Below are 23,394 nucleotides of genomic sequence, written 5' to 3' on the forward strand. Positions count from 1 at the left end.
AGTGTCGATGTGCTGTTCTGGTAAGTGGTGGGCACAGTGGCAGCCAGCACGGCCGCGGGGCCAACAGATCACCCGTGTGGGCCCAGGCACGGCCTGCTGCGTGTCCCTCCCTCGTCCTCCATCCCTTCCGTGCCACCATCCATTCCTTCCCTTGTGCTCTTCTCCATCCCTCCTCCCCATGTCTCCCGACGGGCCCTGGCTTGTCCCGTGGCACCGTGGTCCCAGTGGTGTGAGCGAGGTCCCTTTGGTTGCCCCTCATGTCCCCAAGCTGGGCCGTGCCCCCTGTGTCCCTTCCTGCCGTAGGAACGCCCGCAGCAGCTGGCTGCTGTCCCCAGGCTGTGGTATTTGCAGACAACAGCTTTTCCCTCCTCGAATTGTTTTACAGCCCCTTATGATCTCTTTTCTCAATGCTAACAGTTGTCACGAGCTCAGTCGTCTAAGAATTTGAGACTGGAGTTCACCTAAGGGGACTGGAGTGAACCTAATGAGGTTGAATGAGGCCCAGTGCAGGGTGCTGCGCTTGGGCCGGGGCGGTCCCAGGTACTTGGATAAACTGGGCGAAGAAGCCCTTGAGAGCAGCCGTGTGGAGAAGGACTTGGGGGTCCTGGTGGACGAGAAGCTGGACGTGAGCCAGCAGTGTGCGCTTGCCGCCCAGAAGGCCAACTGTGTTCTGGGCTGCATTACAAAAAGGGTGTCCAGCAGGGAGAGGGAGGGGATTGTCCCGCTCTGCTCGGCTCTTGTGAGGCCCCATGTGAAGCACCGCGTCCAGGCCTGGAGCCCCCAGCACAGGAAGGACGTGGCGCTCTTGGAGCAGGTCCAGAGGAGGGCCACTAAGATGGCCAGAGGGCTGGAGCACCTCTCCTGTGAGGAAAGGTTGAGGGAACTGGGCTTGTTCAGCTTGGAGAAGAGAGGGCTCCGGGGAGACCTAAACCAACGCCTAAGCCAAACCCTAACCCTAGCCCAACATCTAAACCAACACCTAATCCTAAACCTAAGGCAATCCCTAATCCTAAACCTAAGCCAACAGCTAACCCTAACCCAATCCATAGCCCTAAGCTTAAGCCTAACCCTAAGCCAAACCCTAGCCCTAACCATAGCCCCAACTCCAGCACTAACCGTAATGGTAAACTTAATGATAATCCTAACCCTAACACAAACCCTTCTTTCCGGAGCTGGGGAAACCGACTCCAGAAATGCCATCTGAGGGAACAGACGTCCTGGCAGATAGAACAAACCAGGTGTGAGCACTGTCTTTCCAAAGTTACACTGAAGCCGTTGGAGGAAAGGTCGGACCTCAGGCCTTCCCGCGGCACCAACTACTGACGGCGGATTTGCTCACAGATCCTTCACAGCTGTTTCAAAGAACCATTCTGTGATTCTATGATCTTCCAGGACCCTTCCAACCCACACCATCCTGTGGTTCTATCATCTTCCAGGACTCTTGCAACACAAACCATTCTATGGTTCTGTGATCACTAAGGAACCTCCCAAGCCACGCCGTCCTGCAGTTCTGTGATCTTCCAGGACCCTTCCAACACGGACCGTCCTATGGTTCTATGATCTTCCAGGACCCTCCTGTGCGGGGTGATATCACCATGACGTGATGACCTCACAGATGCCCTGGGGTGGGGCAGGGGCAGTGGGTCAGCGCGGAACCTGCTGGCCCCATTCTGCGGGTGGTGCTGGTCCAGCGAGGAGCTGTGCGAGTGGTGCAGTAATGCGGGCCCAGTGTGTCAGCAGAAGATTAAGGGCGGTGTGGCGTGCGAAGCTGGTGGAGGAGGAGCTGCTGGTGAGCTCTGGGTGCACAGACACAGAAGGGCCGGCGGGGGGAGCTGCCGGCTGGAGGGCACCCTGCCCATGGCATGGCAGCAGAGGGCCGGGCACCTCCGGTGGGATGCAGAGCTGCCGGCAGCACCTCGGTGCCAACGCTGCTCCTCTCCCTTCACACAGGCTCATGCGGCCGTGGAGAAGTGCAAGGCCGTGGCCAGGGAATCCTTGATGAAGGTGAGCAGATGTCCCCTCGTGTAGGTCTGCATCTCCAGCCCTGTGGGCACTGGTTACCCCGACGGAGGGGGCAGGAGGGGATGGCGGCATGGAGCTGCCGTCAGACGGAGCTCCGTGGGAGTGCTGCTGCCCTGATGGCTGCTCCTCTTCTTCTTTCCCACAGGATGCCCAGAAATTACGGGCAGAAAGAACAGCTGCCAGGAAAGAGAAGCTGAAGCAGGTAGGGGGGAGCGGGGGCTCGTCCTCAGAGCTCAGCGTCCTCACAGCTTTGGCTCTGTGGGAGGACCTCGGTCCCCGTCCCTCGGGTCCATGGGGCCCGGCGCAGCCGCCCCACATGGCACACCCTTTGTCTTTGCAGGAGAAGCAGCTCGTTGCCCAGCTGGAACAGCAGCTGCAGGCTGAGACAGAGGAGATGGAGGTAGCGTGGAGGGGCGAGGGGATGGGGGCTGCCCGCCCCCGCGTGGGGACCTGGAGGACGTCTGCAGCGGGCACGGGCATTCACGCTTTTGTCTGCCAGGTGCTGCGCCAGGAAAAACAGCGCCTGCAAGAGGAGCGGGAGGAGCTGGAGCTGGAGGGTGCCTGGTGAGTGGGACTGGGCCTCTGCAGCACCCGGGGCAGCAACTGGACTGCAGTGCTGCTGGGCTTGGGGCTTGGGTTTCAGTTGGGCACATGGTGTGACAGAGCAGCCCGACCCCAGCCCGGGGGTGGGCACGCACTGCTGGGGAGCCCACGTGCTGACAGAGGCCGGCACCCTCCAAGCAGGCCTTGTTCCCTACAGGCAGCAGCATCAGCTGGAGCTGGAGGCAGCCCACGTGCCTGGGGCTGTGCTGCCGAAGCTGGTGGAGGCAGAGCTGGTAAGGGGCGGAGCCCAGCGCACCCTGACCCCATCCGACAAGGTTCTCCTCGGGGACAGGGCTCCCTGCAGTGCTGGGGCTGCCACTGTCCTGCACGAGCCCCGGCTGTGCAGCAGGGCCTGACCAGCACCCCTGCCCCATCTTCACCTACAGGAGAAGAAGGAGCAGGCGAGGAGACGTGGGCTCGCCTTCTGGATGAAGTGAGTATCCCCTCATTACCCTGTGCCCAGCCAGCAGCAGCCGGGCTCCAGGCAGTGGGCTGATGGCCTCGACCCCGCTGCAGCCGGCGGGGCTCCCGGGCGGCCCCTTTGGCGCTGTGTGGGGCTGTGCTGCCGTGGGGTCGGAACGCCTCATTCCCAGCCCGGCCGTCTTTTGCCCCCCAGGACAATCTGCCTCATCTTCGTCAGCCTCCTGCTGCTGCTCGTTGCCGTGCTGGGCTCTGCAGTGCTGTACGCCCAGCACTATGACCAGGAGCTGTTGTATCGGCTCCTGCTGCGAGTGCTGCCCCAGGCAATGTACGCTTCCCCGGCGTACTTTGCGAGCAGGAGCCTGCGTGTGGTCTGTGATGGGCTGCTGCCCATCTGACCGCCCCTCTCAGTCCCCCGTCCCAGCTCGGGGCTGCGCGGTGGGGCGCGGGGAGAGAGCTCTGTCCCCACGGAAGGGGCCTCTCCTGTGCTCCTGCCCCCAGGGGCGCACAGGCACAGCTGTGGGGCAGTGCTGGCAGGCGGCTGAGTGCCACCACTTTGGACGTACAAATAAGTTTGTTCTGTCGTCGTCAACTGAACACCACCACCTCCGACGACCCATCAGACTGAAGATGTGCACCTGACGCCAGGACGTGGCTTCTTGGATTCTTTGAGACTTCGTAGCAGCCATTTCCTACGACTGGTTACCTATAAGGCTTATGAATTGTAATTCGCCCATTAGGCAATGTTACCTCCAATGGGCTGTTGTCAGTTGTTAAGAACGCTGTCAATAAATGGATGTGTATTAATCCTCTGAGTTTGGATGACTCCATTGCGGCAGTGACCCTTTGCTGACCAGGGGAGGCGCGACTCAGGAGATGGAAAAAGATTCACCCCCTCAAAATGCACTGAGTGGGACGAGACATAGATTGATATGTATACGTCATAAAATATTTTACAAACGGGCAACAAACCCGAAAACAAGTGGGACATCAGACCTCGTTTTTGTGAAAGGAATGCGTCAGCGTCCAGGAAAGACCAGCAAGGACTGATGGGGGTGAATAGAGACCAATAGGAATCAGTAGAAACCAATTGGAATGCACCCCTGTGTGCCTCGAGGCCAGTGCTGGCCTCTCAGGGTGGGGCTGTGTCTTCAGACCCTGAGTCCTGTGCTGAGCTCTCTAACTGTGGTAGTGGCTTGAACTCCCCGGATTGGTTCCAGCCTGTCAGGCTGTGGCTTTAGGCCCTGGAGCTGGTGCTGGCCTCTCGATGCCGTGACTCTGGCTTTAGGCCCAGGGCTGGTGCTGGCCTCTCAGGCTGGGGATGAGTCTTCAGGATGCAGCGCCAGTGCAGGCCTGCCTGCCTGTGGCTTCAGGCCCCGGGGTCTGTTTAGGCATCTCGGGCTGTGGCTTTAGGCGCTGGGGTCGGTGCTGGCCTCTCTTGTGGTGGCTTTAGGTCACAGGGCCCTCATGCCTCTCTGGCTGAGGCTTTAGGCCCCGGGGCTGTGCTGGCCACTCGGGCGGTGCCTTTAGGCCCTAGAGCTTGTGCCGGCCTAGAACAAGGTGCATTTTAAAATTGGTCATGGAAGGAAATGAAAGCAAGAGAGCACTGAGCTCTTCTGTGTGTTTCCTGGATTGGGATAGAGACAGGAGAGCGTGCTCAGCCTCCCTCGTGTGGTTGCTTGTATCCAGCAACAGCAGCCGCAGCTGAGAACATCGTCACATCTTTATTAGGCGCTCCTCCGACTGTCTCTTTTTGCCTCTGTTTTCTGGAATGCAGGCATTTCTCTTTGTGGCCCACAAACTCTTTGTGCCAGGATAACCAAGTATGAATTCTCACTGCTCTTTACCCTGCTCAAGAGAAGGTGGCTGTACTGTGAGGGCAGGTGGGGGCAGGGACGAGGGTCAGGAGCAAGGGCAGAGTGCTTTCTTTGTTACTCAATGGAAGGGCTGTGCTTTCTGCAGGTGGATTTGCCATAGTGCTTCTTGACATGTGGAAATCAGACCCTCTAGCCGGGAAGGATATAGAGCAGGCCTGTGTTTCTTGGTGACGCGCGTACACCCTGGTGCAAGGGGGATCGCTCCACCTCACCTGCACACCGTCAGGAGAAATTGGGCTATAGATATCGGTCGAACTAATACATAATCAAGAGTTGACAGGAATTTGGAGACATATTCATTACATTCCCGAGAGCCCATGAGCATGCAGTCCCTCCCCCCCTTGCGCGTGCATAGTAGGGCGTGATGATGAAGGCTCATAGTCTTCCTCGCTGCAAACTTCTGACCCCGAGGAGGGGGGGCAGCCCCCGAACCGCTTTCAGCTTGCCCTGGACACATCCAATCACCTCCCTGCCAAATCATTCCCAGCTGCTCTCCAGTCCTAATCTTTACGGCCTTCATCCTCCCTCTTATTCCAGACCTAGTGTCTGTGAAAGCGCTTGGAATGCAGGCTCCTCTTCTCACTCTTCAATACCCCTCCGATGGGACGCAGCACCACACAGCGCTGAGTCACACCGAGACACTGAGGAGTGAGTGAGCAGAGCGGAAGGAATGGCGAAAACGTGGGTCTGAGCGGGGGGACTGAGCGGCTCGAGGAGTGCTCGAAATCCCGTGGCAATGAAGAATGACACTCTCCCACACCCACACCCCCCCACGCGTCTCCCTGGGCGCCATCGGCCCGCCCGCACCCGGCCCGCGGACCGCCCCGCAGAGGGAACCGTCCCGGGCGGTACCTGGGCGGTATCCGGGGCCGCTCCCAGCGCCGTGCGATGCACCGCGGCTCCGTCGGGGCCGCCTCTCCTCACCGCCACCCCCCTTCACTTCACTTCACTTCCCTTCGCTTCACTTCACAGGCGGCCGCGGGGGCTGCGAGGGGCGATGCCCGCCGAGCCGAGCCGAGCCGAGCCGAGCCGAGCCGAGCCGAGCCGAGCCGAGCCGAGCCGAGCCGAGCCGAGCCGAGCCGAGCCGAGCCGAGCCGAGCCGAGCCGAGCCGAGCCGAGCCGAGCCGAGCGTGGTCCTGAGAGAGAGCCGCGCCGGGAATGGGGCGCGCACGGCTGCTGTGATTGGCCGCGCTGCCAGCGGCGGCCGCTGATTGGCTGCGGCGGTGCCGGTGGAGGACGGTTGTGGAGGCCCGGCGGGTGTGATGGCGTCCGCCCGGCGTGGCCGCCGTTGCGCTTTGTGCCTTTCCGGCCTGGTCGTGTTGTGTGTGGGCGTTAAAGGCGCCCGAAGCGATTTGGCAGTGAGTGTCGATGTGCTGTTCTGGTAAGTGGTGGGCACAGTGGCAGCCAGCACGGCCGCGGGGCCAACAGATCACCCGTGTGGGCCCAGGCACGGCCTGCTGTGTGTCCCTCCCTCGTCCTCCATCCCTTCCGTGCCACCATCCATTCCTTCCCTTGTGCTCTTCTCCATCCCTCCTCCCCATGTCTCCCGACGGGCCCTGGCTTGTCCCGTGGCACCGTGGTCCCAGTGGTGTGAGCGAGGTCCCTTTGGTTGCCCCTCATGTCCCCAAGCTGGGCCGTGCCCCCTGTGTCCCTTCCTGCCGTAGGAACGCCCGCAGCAGCTGGCTGCTGTCCCCAGGCTGTGGTATTTTGCAGACAACAGCTTTTCCCTCCTCGAATTGTTTTACAGCCCCTTATGATCTCTTTTCTCAATGCTAACAGTTGTCATGAGCTCAGTCGTCTAAGAATTTGAGACTGGAGTTCACCTAAGGGGACTGGAGTGAACCTAATGAGGTTGAATGAGGCCAAGTGCAGGGTGCTGCGCTTGGGCCGGGGCGGTCCCAGGTACTTGGATAAACTGGGCGAAGAAGCCCTTGAGAGCAGCCGTGTGGAGAAGGACTTGGGGGTCCTGGTGGACGAGAAGCTGGACGTGAGCCAGCAGTGTGCGCTTGCCGCCCAGAAGGCCAACTGTGTTCTGGGCTGCATTACAAAAAGGGTGTCCAGCAGGGAGAGGGAGGGGATTGTCCCGCTCTGCTCGGCTCTTGTGAGGCCCCATGTGAAGCACCGCGTCCAGGCCTGGAGCCCCCAGCACAGGAAGGACGTGGCGCTCTTGGAGCAGGTCCAGAGGAGGGCCACTAAGATGGCCAGAGGGCTGGAGCACCTCTCCTGTGAGGAAAGGTTGAGGGAACTGGGCTTGTTCAGCTTGGAGAAGAGAGGGCTCCGGGGAGACCTAAACCAACGCCTAAGCCAAACCCTAACCCTAGCCCAACATCTAAACCAACACCTAATCCTAAACCTAAGGCAATCCCTAATCCTAAACCTAAGCCAACAGCTAACCCTAACCCATCCCCTAACCCAATCCATAGCCCTAAGCTTAAGCCTAACCCTAAGCCAAACCCTAGCCCTAACCATAGCCCCAACTCCAGCACTAACCGTAATGGTAAACTTAATGATAATCCTAACCCTAACACAAACCCTTCTTTCCGGAGCTGGGGAAACCGACTCCAGAAATGCCATCTGAGGGAACAGACGTCCTGGCAGATAGAACAAACCAGGTGTGAGCACTGTCTTTCCAAAGTTACACCGAAGCCGTTGGAGGAAAGGTCGGACTTCAGGCCTTCCCGCGGCACCAACTACTGTCGGCGGATTTGCGCACAGATCCTTCACAGCTGTTTCAAAGAACCATTCTGTGATTCTATGATCTTCCAGGACCGTTCCAAGCCACACCATCCTGTGGTTCTATGATCTTCCTGGACTCTTCCAACACAAACCATTCTATGGTTCTGTGATCACTAAGGAACCTCCCAAGCCACGCCGTCCTGCAGTTCTATGATCTTCCAGGACCCTTCCAACACGGACCATCCTATGGTTCTATGATCTTCCAGGACCCTCCTGTGCGGGTGATATCACCATGACGTGATGACCTCACAGATGCCCTGGGGTGGGGCAGGGGCAGTGGGTCAGCGCGGAACCTGCTGGCCCCATTCTGCGGGTGGTGCTGGTCCAGCGAGGAGCTGTGCGAGTGGTGCAGCAATGCGGGCCCAGTGTGTCAGCAGAAGATTAAGGGCGGTGTGGCGTGCGAAGCTGGTGGAGGAGGAGCTGCTGGTGAGCTCTGGGTGCACAGACACAGAAGGGCCGGCAGGGGGAGCTGCCGGCTGGAGGGCACCCTGCCCATGGCATGGCAGCAGAGGGCCGGGCACCTCCGGTGGGATGCAGAGCTGCCGGCAGCACCTCGGTGCCAACGCTGCTCCTCTCCCTTCACACAGGCTCATGCGGCCGTGGAGAAGTGCAAGGCCGTGGCCAGGGAATCCTTGATGAAGGTGAGCAGATGTCCCCTCGTGTAGGTCTGCATCTCCAGCCCTGTGGGCACTGGTTACCCCGACGGAGGGGGCAGGAGGGGATGGCGGCATGGAGCTGCCGTCAGACGGAGCTCCGTGGGAGTGCTGCTGCCCTGATGGCTGCTCCTCTTCTTCTTTCCCACAGGATGCCCAGAAATTACGGGCAGAAAGAACAGCTGCCAGGAAAGAGAAGCTGAAGCAGGTAGGGGGGAGCGGGGGCTCGTCCTCAGAGCTCAGCGTCCTCACAGCTTTGGCTCTGTGGGAGGACCTCGGTCCCCGTCCCTCGGGTCCATGGGGCCCGGCGCAGCCGCCCCACATGGCACACCCTTTGTCTTTGCAGGAGAAGCAGCTCGTTGCCCAGCTGGAACAGCAGCTGCAGGCTGAGACAGAGGAGATGGAGGTAGCGTGGAGGGGCGAGGGGATGGGGGCTGCCCGCCCCCGCGTGGGGACCTGGAGGACGTCTGCAGCGGGCACGGGCATTCACGCTTTTGTCTGCCAGGTGCTGCGCCAGGAAAAACAGCGCCTGCAAGAGGAGCGGGAGGAGCTGGAGCTGGAGGGTGCCTGGTGAGTGGGACTGGGCCTCTGCAGCACCCGGGGCAGCAACGGGACTGCAGTGCTGCTGGGCTTGGGGCTTGGGTTTCAGTTGGGCACATGGTGTGACAGAGCAGCCCGACCCCAGCCCGGGGGTGGGCACGCACTGCTGGGGAGCCCACGTGCTGACAGAGGCCGGCACCCTCCAAGCAGGCCTTGTTCCCTACAGGCAGCAGCATCAGCTGGAGCTGGAGGCAGCCCACGTGCCTGGGGCTGTGCTGCCGAAGCTGGTGGAGGCAGAGCTGGTAAGGGGCGGAGCCCAGCGCACCCTGACCCCATCCGACAAGGTTCTCCTCGGGGACAGGGCTCCCTGCAGTGCTGGGGCTGCCACTGTCCTGCACGAGCCCCGGCTGTGCAGCAGGGCCTGACCAGCACCCCTGCCCCATCTTCACCTACAGGAGAAGAAGGAGCAGGCGAGGAGACGTGGGCTCGCCTTCTGGATGAAGTGAGTATCCCCTCATTACCCTGTGCCCAGCCAGCAGCAGCCGGGCTCCAGGCAGTGGGCTGATGGCCTCGACCCCGCTGCAGCCGGCGGGGCTCCCGGGCGGCCCCTTTGGCGCTGTGTGGGGCTGTGCTGCCGTGGGGTCGGAACGCCTCATTCCCAGCCCGGCCGTCTTTTGCCCCCCAGGACAATCTGCCTCATCTTCGTCAGCCTCCTGCTGCTGCTCGTTGCCGTGCTGGGCTCTGCAGTGCTGTACGCCCAGCACTATGACCAGGAGCTGTTGTATCGGCTCCTGCTGCGAGTGCTGCCCCAGGCAATGTACGCTTCCCCGGCGTACTTTGCGAGCAGGAGCCTGCGTGTGGTCTGTGATGGGCTGCTGCCCATCTGACCGCCCCTCTCAGTCCCCCGTCCCAGCTCGGGGCTGCGCGGTGGGGCGCGGGGAGAGAGCTCTGTCCCCACGGAAGGGGCCTCTCCTGTGCTCCTGCCCCCAGGGGCGCACAGGCACAGCTGTGGGGCAGTGCTGGCAGGCGGCTGAGTGCCACCACTTTGGACGTACAAATAAGTTTGTTCTGTCGTCGTCAACTGAACACCACCACCTCCGACGACCCATCAGACTGAAGATGTGCACCTGACGCCAGGACGTGGCTTCTTGGATTCTTTGAGACTTCGTAGCAGCCATTTCCTACGACTGGTTACCTATAAGGCTTATGAATTGTAATTCGCCCATTAGGCAATGTTACCTCCAATGGGCTGTTGTCAGTTGTTAAGAATGCTGTCAATAAATGGATGTGTATTAATCCTCTGAGTTTGGATGACTCCATTGCGGCAGTGACCCTTTGCTGACCAGGGGAGGCGCGACTCAGGAGATGGAAAAAGATTCACCCCCTCAAAATGCACTGAGTGGGACGAGACATAGATTGATATGTATACGTCATAAAATATTTTACAAACGGGCAACAAACCCGAAAACGAGTGGGACATCAGACCTCGTTTTTGTGAAAGGAATGCGTCAGCGTCCAGGAAAGACCAGCAAGGACTGATGGGGGTGAATAGAGACCAATAGGAATCAGTAGAAACCAATTGGAATGCACCCCTGTGTGCCTCGAGGCCAGTGCTGGCCTCTCAGGGTGGGGCTGTGTCTTCAGACCCTGAGTCCTGTGCTGAGCTCTCTAACTGTGGTAGTGGCTTGAACTCCCCGGATTGGTTCCAGCCTGTCAGGCTGTGGCTTTAGGCCCTGGAGCTGGTGCTGGCCTCTCGATGCCGTGACTCTGGCTTTAGGCCCAGGGCTGGTGCTGGCCTCTCAGGCTGGGGATGAGTCTTCAGGATGCAGCGCCAGTGCAGGCCTGCCTGCCTGTGGCTTCAGGCCCCGGGGTCTGTTTAGGCATCTCGGGCTGTGGCTTTAGGCGCTGGGGTCGGTGCTGGCCTCTCTTGTGGTGGCTTTAGGTCACAGGGCCCTCATGCCTCTCTGGCTGAGGCTTTAGGCCCCGGGGCTGTGCTGGCCACTCAGGCGGTGCCTTTAGGCCCTAGAGCTTGTGCCGGCCTAGAACAAGGTGCATTTTAAAATTGGTCATGGAAGGAAATGAAAGCAAGAGAGCACTGAGCTCTTCTGTGTGTTTCCTGGATTGGGATAGAGACAGGAGAGCGTGCTCAGCCTCCCTCGTGTGGTTGCTTGTATCCAGCAACAGCAGCCGCAGCTGAGAACATCGTCACATCTTTATTAGGCGCTCCTCCGACTGTCTCTTTTTGCCTCTGTTTTCTGGAATGCAGGCATTTCTCTTTGTGGCCCACAAACTCTTTGTGCCAGGATAACCAAGTATGAATTCTCACTGCTCTTTACCCTGCTCAAGAGAAGGTGGCTGTACTGTGAGGGCAGGTGGGGGCAGGGACGAGGGTCAGGAGCAAGGGCAGAGTGCTTTCTTTGTTACTCAATGGAAGGGCTGTGCTTTCTGCAGGTGGATTTGCCATAGTGCTTCTTGACATGTGGAAATCAGACCCTCTAGCCGGGAAGGATATAGAGCAGGCCTGTGTTTCTTGGTGACGCGCGTACACCCTGGTGCAAGGGGGATCGCTCCACCTCACCTGCACACCGTCAGGAGAAATTGGGCTATAGATATCGGTCGAACTAATACATAATCAAGAGTTGACAGGAATTTGGAGACATATTCATTACATTCCCGAGAGCCCATGAGCATGCAGTCCCTCCCCCCCTTGCGCGTGCATAGTAGGGCGTGATGATGAAGGCTCATAGTCTTCCTCGCTGCAAACTTCTGACCCCGAGGAGGGGGGGCAGCCCCCGAACCGCTTTCAGCTTGCCCTGCACACATCCAATCACCTCCCTGCCAAATCATTCCCAGCTGCTCTCCAGTCCTAATCTTTACGGCCTTCATCCTCCCTCTTATTCCAGACCTAGTGTCTGTGAAAGCGCTTGGAATGCAGGCTCCTCTTCTCACTCTTCAATACCCCTCCGATGGGACGCAGCACCACACAGCGCTGAGTCACACCGAGACACTGAGGAGTGAGTGAGCAGAGCGGAAGGAATGGCGAAAACGTGGGTCTGAGCGGGGGGACTGAGCGGCTCGAGGAGTGCTCGAAATCCCGTGGCAATGAAGAACGACACTCTCCCACACCCACACCCCCCCACGCGTCTCCCTGGGCGCCATCGGCCCGCCCGCACCCGGCCCGCGGACCGCCCCGCAGAGGGAACCGTCCCGGGCGGTACCTGGGCGGTATCCGGGGCCGCTCCCAGCGCCGTGCGATGCACCGCGGCTCCGTCGGGGCCGCCTCTCCTCACCGCCACCCCCCTTCACTTCACTTCACTTCCCTTCGCTTCACTTCACAGGCGGCCGCGGGGGCTGCGAGGGGCGATGCCCGCCGAGCCGAGCCGAGCCGAGCCGAGCCGAGCCGAGCCGAGCCGAGCCGAGCCGAGCCGAGCCGAGCCGAGCCGAGCCGAGCCGAGCCGAGCCGAGCCGAGCCGAGCCGAGCCGAGCCGAGCCGAGCCGAGCCGAGCCGAGCCGAGCGTGGTCCTGAGAGAGAGCCGCGCCGGGAATGGGGCGCGCACGGCTGCTGTGATTGGCCGCGCTGCCAGCGGCGGCCGCTGATTGGCTGCGGCGGTGCCGGTGGAGGACGGTTGTGGAGGCCCGGCGGGCGTGATGGCGTCCGCCCGGCGTGGCCGCCGTTGCGCTTTGTGCCTTTCCGGCCTGGTCGTGTTGTGTGTGGGCGTTAAAGGCGCCCGAAGCGATTTGGCAGTGAGTGTCGATGTGCTGTTCTGGTAAGTGGTGGGCACAGTGGCAGCCAGCACGGCCGCGGGGCCAACAGATCACCCGTGTGGGCCCAGGCACGGCCTGCTGCGTGTCCCTCCCTCGTCCTCCATCCCTTCCGTGCCACCATCCATTCCTTCCCTTGTGCTCTTCTCCATCCCTCCTCCCCATGTCTCCCGACGGGCCCTGGCTTGTCCCGTGGCACCGTGGTCCCAGTGGTGTGAGCGAGGTCCCTTTGGTTGCCCCTCATGTCCCCAAGCTGGGCCGTGCCCCCTGTGTCCCTTCCTGCCGTAGGAACGCCCGCAGCAGCTGGCTGCTGTCCCCAGGCTGTGGTATTTTGCAGACAACAGCTTTTCCCTCCTCGAATTGTTTTACAGCCCCTTATGATCTCTTTTCTCCATGCTAACAGTTGTCACGAGCTCAGTCGTCTAAGAATTTGAGACTGGAGTTCACCTAAGGGGACTGGAGTGAACCTAATGAGGTTGAATGAGGCCCAGTGCAGGGTGCTGCGCTTGGGCCGGGGCGGTCCCAGGTACTTGGATAAACTGGGCGAAGAAGCCCTTGAGAGCAGCCGTGTGGAGAAGGACTTGGGGGTCCTGGTGGACGAGAAGCTGGACGTGAGCCAGCAGTGTGCGCTTGCCGCCCAGAAGGCCAACTGTGTTCTGGGCTGCATTACAAAAAGGGTGTCCAGCAGGGAGAGGGAGGGGATTGTCCCGCTCTGCTCGGCTCTTGTGAGGCCCCATGTGAAGCACCGCGTCCAGGCCTGGAGCCCCCAGCACAGGAAGGACGTGGCGCTCATGGAGCAGGTCCAGAGGAGGGCCACTAAGATGGCCAGAGGGCTGGAGCACCTCTCCTGTGAGGAAAGGTTGAGGGAACTGGGCTTGTTCAGCTTGGAGAAGAGAGGGCTCCGGGGAGACCTAAACCAACGCCTAAGCCAAACCCTAACCCTAGCCCAACATCTAAACCAACACCTAATCCTAAACCTAAGGCAATCCCTAATCCTAAACCTAAGCCAACAGCTAACCCTAACCCAATCCATAGCCCTAAGCTTAAGCCTAACCCTAAGCCAAACCCTAGCCCTAACCATAGCCCTAACTCCAGCACTAACCGTAATGGTAAACTTAATGATAATCCTAACCCTAACACAAACCCTTCTTTCCGGAGCTGGGGAAACCGACTCCAGAAATGCCATCTGAGGGAACAGACATCCTGGCAGATAGAACAAACCAGGTGTGAGCACTGTCTTTCCAAAGTTACACTGAAGCCGTTGGAGGAAAGGTCGGACCTCAGGCCTTCCCGCGGCACCAACTACTGACGGCGGATTTGCTCACAGATCCTTCACAGCTGTTTCAAAGAACCATTCTGTGATTCTATGATCTTCCAGGACCCTTCCAACCCACACCATCCTGTGGTTCTATCATCTTCCAGGACTCTTGCAACACAAACCATTCTATGGTTCTGTGATCACTAAGGAACCTCCCAAGCCACGCCGTCCTGCAGTTCTGTGATCTTCCAGGACCCTTCCAACACGGACCGTCCTATGGTTCTATGATCTTCCAGGACCCTCCTGTGCGGGTGATATCACCATGACGTGATGACCTCACAGATGCCCTGGGGTGGGGCAGGGGCAGTGGGTCAGCGCGGAACCTGCTGGCCCCATTCTGCGGGTGGTGCTGGTCCAGCGAGGAGCTGTGCGAGTGGTGCAGTAATGCGGGCCCAGTGTGTCAGCAGAAGATTAAGGGCGGTGTGGCGTGCGAAGCTGGTGGAGGAGGAGCTGCTGGTGAGCTCTGGGTGCACAGACACAGAAGGGCCGGCGGGGGAGCTGCCGGCTGGAGGGCACCCTGCCCATGGCATGGCAGCAGAGGGCCGGGCACCTCCGGTGGGATGCAGAGCTGCCGGCAGCACCTCGGTGCCAACGCTGCTCCTCTCCCTTCACACAGGCTCATGCGGCCGTGGAGAAGTGCAAGGCCATGGCCAGGGAATCCTTGATGAAGGTGAGCAGATGTCCCCTCGTGTAGGTCTGCATCTCCAGCCCTGTGGGCACTGGTTACCCCGACGGAGGGGGCAGGAGGGGATGGCGGCATGGAGCTGCCGTCAGACGGAGCTCCGTGGGAGTGCTGCTGCCCTGATGGCTGCTCCTCTTCTTCTTTCCCACAGGATGCCCAGAAATTACGGGCAGAAAGAACAGCTGCCAGGAAAGAGAAGCTGAAGCAGGTAGGGGGGAGCGGGGGCTCGTCCTCAGAGCTCAGCGTCCTCACAGCTTTGGCTCTGTGGGAGGACCTCGGTCCCCGTCCCTCGGGTCCATGGGGCCCGGCGCAGCCGCCCCACATGGCACACCCTTTGTCTTTGCAGGAGAAGCAGCTCGTTGCCCAGCTGGAACAGCAGCTGCAGGCTGAGACAGAGGAGATGGAGGTAGCGTGGAGGGGCGAGGGGATGGGGGCTGCCCGCCCCCGCGTGGGGACCTGGAGGACGTCTGCAGCGGGCACGGGCATTCACGCTTTTGTCTGCCAGGTGCTGCGCCAGGAAAAACAGCGCCTGCAAGAGGAGCGGGAGGAGCTGGAGCTGGAGGGTGCCTGGTGAGTGGGACTGGGCCTCTGCAGCACCCGGGGCAGCAACTGGACTGCAGTGCTGCTGGGCTTGGGGCTTGGGTTTCAGTTGGGCACATGGTGTGACAGAGCAGCCCGACCCCAGCCCGGGGGTGGGCACGCACTGCTGGGGAGCCCACGTGCTGACAGAGGCCGGCACCCTCCAAGCAGGCCTTGTTCCCTACAGGCAGCAGCATCAGCTGGAGCTGGAGGCAGCCCACGTGCCTGGGGCTGTGCTGCCGAAGCTGGTGGAGGCAGAGCTGGTAAGGGGCGGAGCCCAGCGCACCCTGACCCCATCCGACAAGGTTCTCCTCGGGGACAGGGCTCCCTGCAGTGCTGGGGCTGCCACTGTCCTGCACGAGCCCCGGCTGTGCAGCAGGGCCTGACCAGCACCCCTGCCCCATCTTCACCTACAGGAGAAGAAGGAGCAGGCGAGGAGACGTGGGCTCGCCTTCTGGATGAAGTGAGTATCCCCTCATTACCCTGTGCCCAGCCAGCAGCAGCCGGGCTCCAGGCAGTGGGCTGATGGCCTCGACCCCGCTGCAGCCGGCGGGGCTCCCGGGCGGCCCCTTTGGCGCTGTGTGGGGCTGTGCTGCCGTGGGGTCGGAACGCCTCATTCCCAGCCCGGCCGTCTTTTGCCCCCCAGGACAATCTGCCTCATCTTCGTCAGCCTCCTGCTGCTGCTCGTTGCCGTGCTGGGCTCTGCAGTGCTGTACGCCCAGCACTATGACCAGGAGCTGTTGTATCGGCTCCTGCTGCGAGTGCTGCCCCAGGCAATGTACGCTTCCCCGGCGTACTTTGCGAGCAGGAGCCTGCGTGTGGTCTGTGATGGGCTGCTGCCCATCTGACCGCCCCTCTCAGTCCCCCGTCCCAGCTCGGGGCTGCGCGGTGGGGCGCGGGGAGAGAGCTCTGTCCCCACGGAAGGGGCCTCTCCTGTGCTCCTGCCCCCAGGGGCGCACAGGCACAGCTGTGGGGCAGTGCTGGCAGGCGGCTGAGTGCCACCACTTTGGACGTACAAATAAGTTTGTTCTGTCGTCGTCAACTGAACACCACCACCTCCGACGACCCATCAGACTGAAGATGTGCACCTGACGCCAGGACGTGGCTTCTTGGATTCTTTGAGACTTCGTAGCAGCCATTTCCTACGACTGGTTACCTATAAGGCTTATGAATTGTAATTCGCCCATTAGGCAATGTTACCTCCAATGGGCTGTTGTCAGTTGTTAAGAACGCTGTCAATAAATGGATGTGTATTAATCCTCTGAGTTTGGATGACTCCATTGCGGCAGTGACCCTTTGCTGACCAGGGGAGGCGCGACTCAGGAGATGGAAAAAGATTCACCCCCTCAAAATGCACTGAGTGGGACGAGACATAGATTGATATGTATACGTCATAAAATATTTTACAAACGGGCAACAAACCCGAAAACAAGTGGGACATCAGACCTCGTTTTTGTGAAAGGAATGCGTCAGCGTCCAGGAAAGACCAGCAAGGACTGATGGGGGTGAATAGAGACCAATAGGAATCAGTAGAAACCAATTGGAATGCACCCCTGTGTGCCTCGAGGCCAGTGCTGGCCTCTCAGGGTGGGGCTGTGTCTTCAGACCCTGAGTCCTGTGCTGAGCTCTCTAACTGTGGTAGTGGCTTGAACTCCCCGGATTGGTTCCAGCCTGTCAGGCTGTGGCTTTAGGCCCTGGAGCTGGTGCTGGCCTCTCGATGCCGTGACTCTGGCTTTAGGCCCAGGGCTGGTGCTGGCCTCTCAGGCTGGGGATGAGTCTTCAGGATGCAGCGCCAGTGCAGGCCTGCCTGCCTGTGGCTTCAGGCCCCGGGGTCTGTTTAGGCATCTCGGGCTGTGGCTTTAGGCGCTGGGGTCGGTGCTGGCCTCTCTTGTGGTGGCTTTAGGTCACAGGGCCCTCATGCCTCTCTGGCTGAGGCTTTAGGCCCCGGGGCTGTGCTGGCCACTCAGGCGGTGCCTTTAGGCCCTAGAGCTTGTGCCGGCCTAGAACAAGGTGCATTTTAAAATTGGTCATGGAAGGAAATGAAAGCAAGAGAGCACTGAGCTCTTCTGTGTGTTTCCTGGATTGGGATAGAGACAGGAGAGCGTGCTCAGCCTCCCTCGTGTGGTTGCTTGTATTCAGCAACAGCAGCCGCAGCTGAGAACATCGTCACATCTTTATTAGGCGCTCCTCCGACTGTCTCTTTTTGCCTCTGTTTTCTGGAATGCAGGCATTTCTCTTTGTGGCCCACAAACTCTTTGTGCCAGGATAACCAAGTATGAATTCTCACTGCTCTTTACCCTGCTCAAGAGAAGGTGGCTGTACTGTGAGGGCAGGTGGGGGCAGGGACGAGGGTCAGGAGCAAGGGCAGAGTGCTTTCTTTGTTACTCAATGGAAGGGCTGTGCTTTCTGCAGGTGGATTTGCCATAGTGCTTCTTGACATGTGGAAATCAGACCCTCTAGCCGGGAAGGATATAGAGCAGGCCTGTGTTTCTTGGTGACGCGCGTACACCCTGGTGCAAGGGGGATCGCTCCACCTCACCTGCACACCGTCAGGAGAAATTGGGCTATAGATATCGGTCGAACTAATACATAATCAAGAGTTGACAGGAATTTGGAGACATATTCATTACAGTCCCGAGAGCCCATGAGCATGCAGTCCCTCCCCCCCTTGCGCGTGCATAGTAGGGCGTGATGATGAAGGCTCATAGTCTTCCTCGCTGCAAACTTCTGACCCCGAGGAGGGGGGGCAGCCCCCGAACCGCTTTCAGCTTGCCCTGCACACATCCAATCACCTCCCTGCCAAATCATTCCCAGCTGCTCTCCAGTCCTAATCTTTACGGCCTTCATCCTCCCTCTTATTCCAGACCTAGTGTCTGTGAAAGCGCTTGGAATGCAGGCTCCTCTTCTCACTCTTCAATACCCCTCCGATGGGACGCAGCACCACACAGCGCTGAGTCACACCGAGACACTGAGGAGTGAGTGAGCAGAGCGGAAGGAATGGCGAAAACGTGGGTCTGAGCGGGGGGACTGAGCGGCTCGAGGAGTGCTCGAAATCCCGTGGCAATGAAGAACGACACTCTCCCACACCCACACCCCCCCACGCGTCTCCCTGGGCGCCATCGGCCCGCCCGCACCCGGCCCGCGGACCGCCCCGCAGAGGGAACCGTCCCGGGCGGTACCTGGGCGGTATCCGGGGCCGCTCCCAGCGCCGTGCGATGCACCGCGGCTCCGTCGGGGCCGCCTCTCCTCACCGCCACCCCCCTTCACTTCACTTCACTTCCCTTCGCTTCACTTCACAGGCGGCCGCGGGGGCTGCGAGGGGCGATGCCCGCCGAGCCGAGCCGAGCCGAGCCGAGCCGAGCCGAGCCGAGCCGAGCCGAGCCGAGCCGAGCCGAGCCGAGCCGAGCCGAGCCGAGCCGAGCCGAGCCGAGCCGAGCCGAGCCGAGCCGAGCCGAGCCGAGCCGAGCCGAGCCGAGCCGAGCGTGGTCCTGAGAGAGAGCCGCGCCGGGAATGGGGCGCGCACGGCTGCTGTGATTGGCCGCGCTGCCAGCGGCGGCCGCTGATTGGCTGCGGCGGTGCCGGTGGAGGACGGTTGTGGAGGCCCGGCGGGCGTGATGGCGTCCGCCCGGCGTGGCCGCCGTTGCGCTTTGTGCCTTTCCGGCCTGGTCGTGTTGTGTGTGGGCGTTAAAGGCGCCCGAAGCGATTTGGCAGTGAGTGTCGATGTGCTGTTCTGGTAAGTGGTGGGCACAGTGGCAGCCAGCACGGCCGCGGGGCCAACAGATCACCCGTGTGGGCCCAGGCACGGCCTGCTGTGTGTCCCTCCCTCGTCCTCCATCCCTTCCGTGCCACCATCCATTCCTTCCCTTGTGCTCTTCTCCATCCCTCCTCCCCATGTCTCCCGACGGGCCCTGGCTTGTCCCGTGGCACCGTGGTCCCAGTGGTGTGAGCGAGGTCCCTTTGGTTGCCCCTCATGTCCCCAAGCTGGGCCGTGCCCCCTGTGTCCCTTCCTGCCGTAGGAACGCCCGCAGCAGCTGGCTGCTGTCCCCAGGCTGTGGTATTTTGCAGACAACAGCTTTTCCCTCCTCGAATTGTTTTACAGCCCCTTATGATCTCTTTTCTCCATGCTAACAGTTGTCACGAGCTCAGTCGTCTAAGAATTTGAGACTGGAGTTCACCTAAGGGGACTGGAGTGAACCTAATGAGGTTGAATGAGGCCCAGTGCAGGGTGCTGCACTTGGGTCGGGGCGGTCCCAGGTACTTGGATAAACTGGGCGAAGAAGCCCTTGAGAGCAGCCGTGTGGAGAAGGACCTTGGGGGTCCTGGTGGACTGAGAAGCTGGACGTGAGCCAGCAGTGTGCGCTTGCCGCCCAGAAGGCCAACTGTGTTCTGGGCTGCATTACAAAAAGGGTGTCCAGCAGGGAGAGGGAGGGGATTGTCCCGCTCTGCTCGGCTCTTGTGAGGCCCTATGTGAAGCACCGCGTCCAGGCCTGGAGCCCCCAGCACAGGAAGGACGTGGCGCTCTTGGAGCAGGTCCAGAGGAGGGCCACTAAGATGGCCAGAGGGCTGGAGCACCTCTCCTGTGAGGAAAGGTTGAGGGAACTGGGCTTGTTCAGCTTGGAGAAGAGAGGGCTCCGGGGAGACCTAAACCAACGCCTAACCCAAACCCTAACCCTAGCCCAACATCTAAACCAACACCTAATCCTAAACCTAAGGCAATCCCTAATCCTAAACCTAAGCCAACAGCTAACCCTAACCCATCCCCTAACCCAATCCATAGCCCTAAGCTTAAGCCTAACCCTAAGCCAAACCCTAGCCCTAACCATAGCCCTAACTCCAGCACTAACCGTAATGGTAAACTTAATGATAATCCTAACCCTAACACAAACCCTTCTTTCCGGAGCTGGGGAAACCGACTCCAGAAATGCCATCTGAGGGAACAGACATCCTGGCAGATAGAACAAACCAGGTGTGAGCACTGTCTTTCCAAAGTTACACTGAAGCCGTTGGAGGACAGGTCGGACCTCAGGCCTTCCCACGGCACCAACTACTGACGGCGGATTTGCGCACAGATCCTTCACAGCTGTTTCAAAGAACCATTCTGTGATTCTATGATCTTCCAGGACCCTTCCAACCCACACCATCCTGTGGTTCTATCATCTTCCAGGACTCTTGCAACACAAACCATTCTATGGTTCTGTGATCACTAAGGAACCTCCCAAGCCACGCCGTCCTGCAGTTCTATGATCTTCCAGGACCCTTCCAACACGGACCATCCTATGGTTCTATGATCTTCCAGGACCCTCCTGTGCGGGTGATGTCACCATGACGTGATGACCTCACAGATGCCCTGGGGTGGGGCAGGGGCAGTGGGTCAGCGCGGAACCTGCTGGCCCCATTCTGCGGGTGGTGCTGGTCCAGCGAGGAGCTGTGCGAGTGGTGCAGTAATGCGGGCCCAGTGTGTCAGCAGAAGATTAAGGGCGGTGTGGCGTGCGAAGCTGGTGGAGGAGGAGCTGCTGGTGAGCTCTGGGTGCACAGACACAGAAGGGCCGGCGGGGGGAGCTGCCGGCTGGAGGCAGCAGAGGGCCGGGCACCTCCTGTGGGATGCAGAGCTGCCGGCAGCACCTCGGTGCCAACGCTGCTCCTCTCCCTTCACACAGGCTCATGCGGCCGTGGAGAAGTGCAAGGCCGTGGCCAGGGAATCCTTGATGAAGGTGAGCAGATGTCCCCTCGTGTAGGTCTGCATCTCCAGCCCTGTGGGCACTGGTTACCCCGACGGAGGGGGCAGGAGGGGATGGCGGCATGGAGCTGCCGTCAGACGGAGCTCCGTGGGAGTGCTGCTGCCCTGATGGCTGCTCCTCTTCTTCTTTCCCACAGGATGCCCAGAAATTACGGGCAGAAAGAACAGCTGCCAGGAAAGAGAAGCTGAAGCAGGTAGGGGGGAGCGGGGGCTCGTCCTCAGAGCTCAGCGTCCTCACAGCTTTGGCTCTGTGGGAGGACCTCGGTCCCCGTCCCTCGGGTCCATGGGGCCCGGCGCAGCCGCCCCACATGGCACACCCTTTGTCTTTGCAGGAGAAGCATCTCGTTGCCCAGCTGGAAGAGCAGCTGCAGGCTGAGACAGAGGAGATGGAGGTAGCGTGGAGGGGCGAGGGGATGGGGGCTGCCCGCCCCCGCGTGGGGACCTGGAGGACGTCTGCAGCGGGCACGGGCACTCACGCTTTTGTCTGCCAGGTGCTGCGCCAGGAAAAACAGCACCTGCAAGAGGAGCGGGAGGAGCTGGAGCTGGAGGGTGCCTGGTGAGTGGGACTGGGCCTCTGCAGCACCCGGGGCAGCAACGGGACTGCAGTGCTGCTGGGCTTGGGGCTTGGGTTTCAGTTGGGCACATGGTGTGACAGAGCAGCCCGACCCCAGCCCGGGGGTGGGCACGCACTGCTGGGGAGCCTGCGTGCTGACAGAGGCCGGCACCCTCCAAGCAGGCCTTGTTCCCTACAGGCAGCAGCATCAGCTGGAGCTGGAGGCAGCCCACGTGCCTGGGGCTGTGCTGCCGAAGCTGGTGGAGGCAGAGCTGGTAAGGGGCAGAGCCCAGCGCACCCTCACCCTGTCCGACAAGGTTCTCCTCGGGGACAGGGCTCCCTGCAGTGCTGGGGCTGCCACTGTCCTGCACGAGCTCCGGCTGTGCAGCAGGGCCTGACCAGCACCCCTGCCCCGTCTTCACCTACAGGAGAAGAAGGAGCAGGCGAGGAGACGAGGGCTCGCCTTCTGGATGAAGTGAGTATCCCCTCATTGCCCTGTGCCCAGCCAGCAGCAGCCGGGCTCCAGGCAGTGGGCTGATGGCCTGGACCCCGCTGCAGCCGGCGGGGCTCCCGGGCGGCCCCTTTGGTGCTGTGTGGGGCTGTGCTGCCGTGGGGTCGGAACGCCTCATTCCCAGCCCGGCCGTCTTTTGCCCCCCAGGACAATCTGCCTCATCTTCGTCAGCCTCCTGCTGCTGCTCGTTGCTGTGCTGGGCTCTGCAGTGCTGTACGCCCAGCACTATGACCAGGAGCTGTTGTATCGGCTCCTGCTGCGAGTGCTGCCCCAGGCAATGTACGCTTCCCCGGCGTACTTTGCGAGCAGGAGCCTGCGTGTCGTCTGTGATGGGCTGCTGCCCATCTGACCGCCCCTCTCAGTCCCCCCTCCCAGCTCGGGGCTGCGCAGTGGTGGGGTGCAGGGAGAGAGCTCTGTCCCCACGGAAGGGGCCTCTCCTGTGCTCCTGCCCCCAGGGGCGCACAGGCACAGCTGTGGGGCAGTGCCGGCAGGCGGCTGAGTGCTGGGACTTTGGACTTACAAATAAGTTGGTACTGTCGTCGTCAACTGAACACCACCACCTCCGACGACCCATCAGACTGAAGATGTGCACCTGACGCCAGGACGTGGCTTCTTGGATTCTTTGAGTCTTCGTAGCAGCCATTTCCTTCAGCTGGTTACCTGTAAGGCTTATGAATTGTAATTAGCCCATTAGGCAATGTTACCTCCAGTGGGCTGTTGTCAGTTGTTAAGAATGCTGTCAATAAATGGATGTGTATTAATCCTCTGAGTTTGGATGACTCCATTGCGGCAGTGACCCTTTGCTGACCAGGGGAGGCGCGACTCGGGAGATGGAAAAAGATTCACCCCCTCAAAATGCACTGAGTGGGACGAGACATAGATTGATATGTATACGTCATAAAATATTTTACAAACGGGCAACAAACCCGAAAACAAGTGGGACATCAGACCTCGTTTTTGTGAAAGGAATGCGTCAGCGTCTGGAAAAGACCAGCAAGGACTGATGGGGGTGAATAGAGACCAATAGGAATCAGTAGAAACCAATTGGAATGCACCCCTGTGTGCCTCGAGGCCAGTGCTGGCCTCTCAGGGTGGGGCTGTGTCTTCAGACCCTGAGTCCTGTGCTGAGCTCTCTAACTGTGGTAGTGGCTTGAACTCCCCGGATTGGTTCCAGCCTGTCAGGCTGTGGCTTCAGGCCCTGGGGCCGGTGCTGGCCTCTCTAGCAGTGGCTTCAGGCCCCAGGGCACGTGCTGGCCCTTTGGGCTGTGGCTTTAGGCCCTGGAGCTGGTGCTGGCCTCTCGATGCCGTGACTCTGGCTTTAGGCCCAGGGCTGGTGCTGGCCTCTCAGGCTGGGGATGAGTCTTCAGGATGCAGCGCCAGTGCAGGCCTGCCTGCCTGTGG

General features: G+C 60.4%; 4 protein-coding genes across 11 annotated transcripts; all 4 read left to right on the plus strand.

Annotated features, from left to right (window-relative positions):
* The first annotated feature begins 1,633 nt into the window (after positions 1-1,633).
* Positions 1,634-3,934, plus strand: LOC121108685 (trichohyalin-like). Its single transcript, XM_040656751.2, has 8 exons — positions 1,634-1,789; positions 1,951-2,004; positions 2,168-2,224; positions 2,363-2,422; positions 2,522-2,586; positions 2,783-2,858; positions 3,012-3,058; positions 3,242-3,934. Exons 1-8 carry the CDS (start codon positions 1,718-1,720, stop codon positions 3,441-3,443), a joined length of 633 nt encoding a protein of 210 aa, XP_040512685.2. The 5' UTR covers positions 1,634-1,717; the 3' UTR covers positions 3,444-3,934.
* Positions 3,935-6,150: 2,216 nt separating this feature from the next.
* On the plus strand, positions 6,151-10,142 carry LOC121108687. Its single transcript, XM_040656762.2, has 9 exons — positions 6,151-6,303; positions 7,865-8,084; positions 8,246-8,299; positions 8,463-8,519; positions 8,658-8,717; positions 8,817-8,881; positions 9,078-9,153; positions 9,307-9,353; positions 9,537-10,142. The coding sequence occupies exons 2-9, from the start codon at positions 7,899-7,901 to the stop codon at positions 9,736-9,738; spliced, it is 747 nt and encodes a 248-aa protein (XP_040512696.1). The 5' UTR covers positions 6,151-6,303; positions 7,865-7,898; the 3' UTR covers positions 9,739-10,142.
* A 2,317-nt stretch (positions 10,143-12,459) lies between these two features.
* LOC121108688 lies at positions 12,460-16,449 on the plus strand. Of its 3 annotated transcripts, none has more exons than XM_040656764.2 (9): positions 12,460-12,618; positions 14,036-14,387; positions 14,548-14,601; positions 14,765-14,821; positions 14,960-15,019; positions 15,119-15,183; positions 15,380-15,455; positions 15,609-15,655; positions 15,839-16,449. In XM_040656764.2, exons 2-9 carry the CDS (start codon positions 14,202-14,204, stop codon positions 16,038-16,040), a joined length of 747 nt encoding a protein of 248 aa, XP_040512698.1. In that variant the 5' UTR covers positions 12,460-12,618; positions 14,036-14,201; the 3' UTR covers positions 16,041-16,449. The 3 variants fall into 3 exon arrangements, with proteins under 3 accessions (XP_040512698.1, XP_040512699.1, XP_040512697.1); XM_040656765.2 differs by having other exon boundaries at positions 14,168-14,387; XM_040656763.2 differs by lacking the exon at positions 12,460-12,618 and having other exon boundaries at positions 13,757-14,387.
* A 2,317-nt stretch (positions 16,450-18,766) lies between these two features.
* LOC121106527 lies at positions 18,767-22,754 on the plus strand. Of its 6 annotated transcripts, XM_046906015.1 has the most exons (9): positions 18,767-18,925; positions 20,489-20,708; positions 20,850-20,903; positions 21,067-21,123; positions 21,262-21,321; positions 21,421-21,485; positions 21,682-21,757; positions 21,911-21,957; positions 22,141-22,754. In XM_046906015.1, exons 2-9 carry the CDS (start codon positions 20,523-20,525, stop codon positions 22,340-22,342), a joined length of 747 nt encoding a protein of 248 aa, XP_046761971.1. In that variant the 5' UTR covers positions 18,767-18,925; positions 20,489-20,522; the 3' UTR covers positions 22,343-22,754. The 6 variants fall into 6 exon arrangements, with proteins under 6 accessions (XP_046761971.1, XP_040512687.1, XP_040512686.1 ...); XM_040656753.2 differs by having other exon boundaries at positions 20,357-20,708; positions 21,262-21,485; XM_040656752.2 differs by having other exon boundaries at positions 21,262-21,485.
* Positions 22,755-23,394: the final 640 nt, after the last annotated feature.

This window comes from Gallus gallus (genome assembly GCF_016699485.2).
Source record: "Gallus gallus isolate bGalGal1 chromosome 32 unlocalized genomic scaffold, bGalGal1.mat.broiler.GRCg7b 32_unloc2, whole genome shotgun sequence".
Taxonomy (NCBI): Eukaryota; Metazoa; Chordata; class Aves; order Galliformes; family Phasianidae; genus Gallus; species Gallus gallus.

Coding starts and splice junctions, on each gene's coding strand:
- LOC121108688 (XM_040656764.2), top strand. CDS start 14,202: ATGACCTCACAGATGCCCTGGGGTGGGGCAGGGGCAGTGGGTCAGCGC. Junction 15,184..15,379: donor CTGGAGCTGGAGGGTGCCTG/GTGAGTGGGACT, acceptor TGTTCCCTACAG/GCAGCAGCATCAGCTGGAGC. Junction 15,656..15,838: donor GGGCTCGCCTTCTGGATGAA/GTGAGTATCCCC, acceptor TTTGCCCCCCAG/GACAATCTGCCTCATCTTCG.
- LOC121108687 (XM_040656762.2), top strand. CDS start 7,899: ATGACCTCACAGATGCCCTGGGGTGGGGCAGGGGCAGTGGGTCAGCGC. Junction 8,300..8,462: donor CCAGGGAATCCTTGATGAAG/GTGAGCAGATGT, acceptor TCTTTCCCACAG/GATGCCCAGAAATTACGGGC. Junction 9,154..9,306: donor AGCTGGTGGAGGCAGAGCTG/GTAAGGGGCGGA, acceptor CTTCACCTACAG/GAGAAGAAGGAGCAGGCGAG.
- LOC121108685 (XM_040656751.2), top strand. CDS start 1,718: ATGCGGGCCCAGTGTGTCAGCAGAAGATTAAGGGCGGTGTGGCGTGCG. Junction 1,790..1,950: donor TGGTGGAGGAGGAGCTGCTG/GTGAGCTCTGGG, acceptor CCCTTCACACAG/GCTCATGCGGCCGTGGAGAA. Junction 3,059..3,241: donor GGGCTCGCCTTCTGGATGAA/GTGAGTATCCCC, acceptor TTTGCCCCCCAG/GACAATCTGCCTCATCTTCG.
- LOC121106527 (XM_040656753.2), top strand. CDS start 20,523: ATGACCTCACAGATGCCCTGGGGTGGGGCAGGGGCAGTGGGTCAGCGC. Junction 21,486..21,681: donor CTGGAGCTGGAGGGTGCCTG/GTGAGTGGGACT, acceptor TGTTCCCTACAG/GCAGCAGCATCAGCTGGAGC. Junction 21,758..21,910: donor AGCTGGTGGAGGCAGAGCTG/GTAAGGGGCAGA, acceptor CTTCACCTACAG/GAGAAGAAGGAGCAGGCGAG.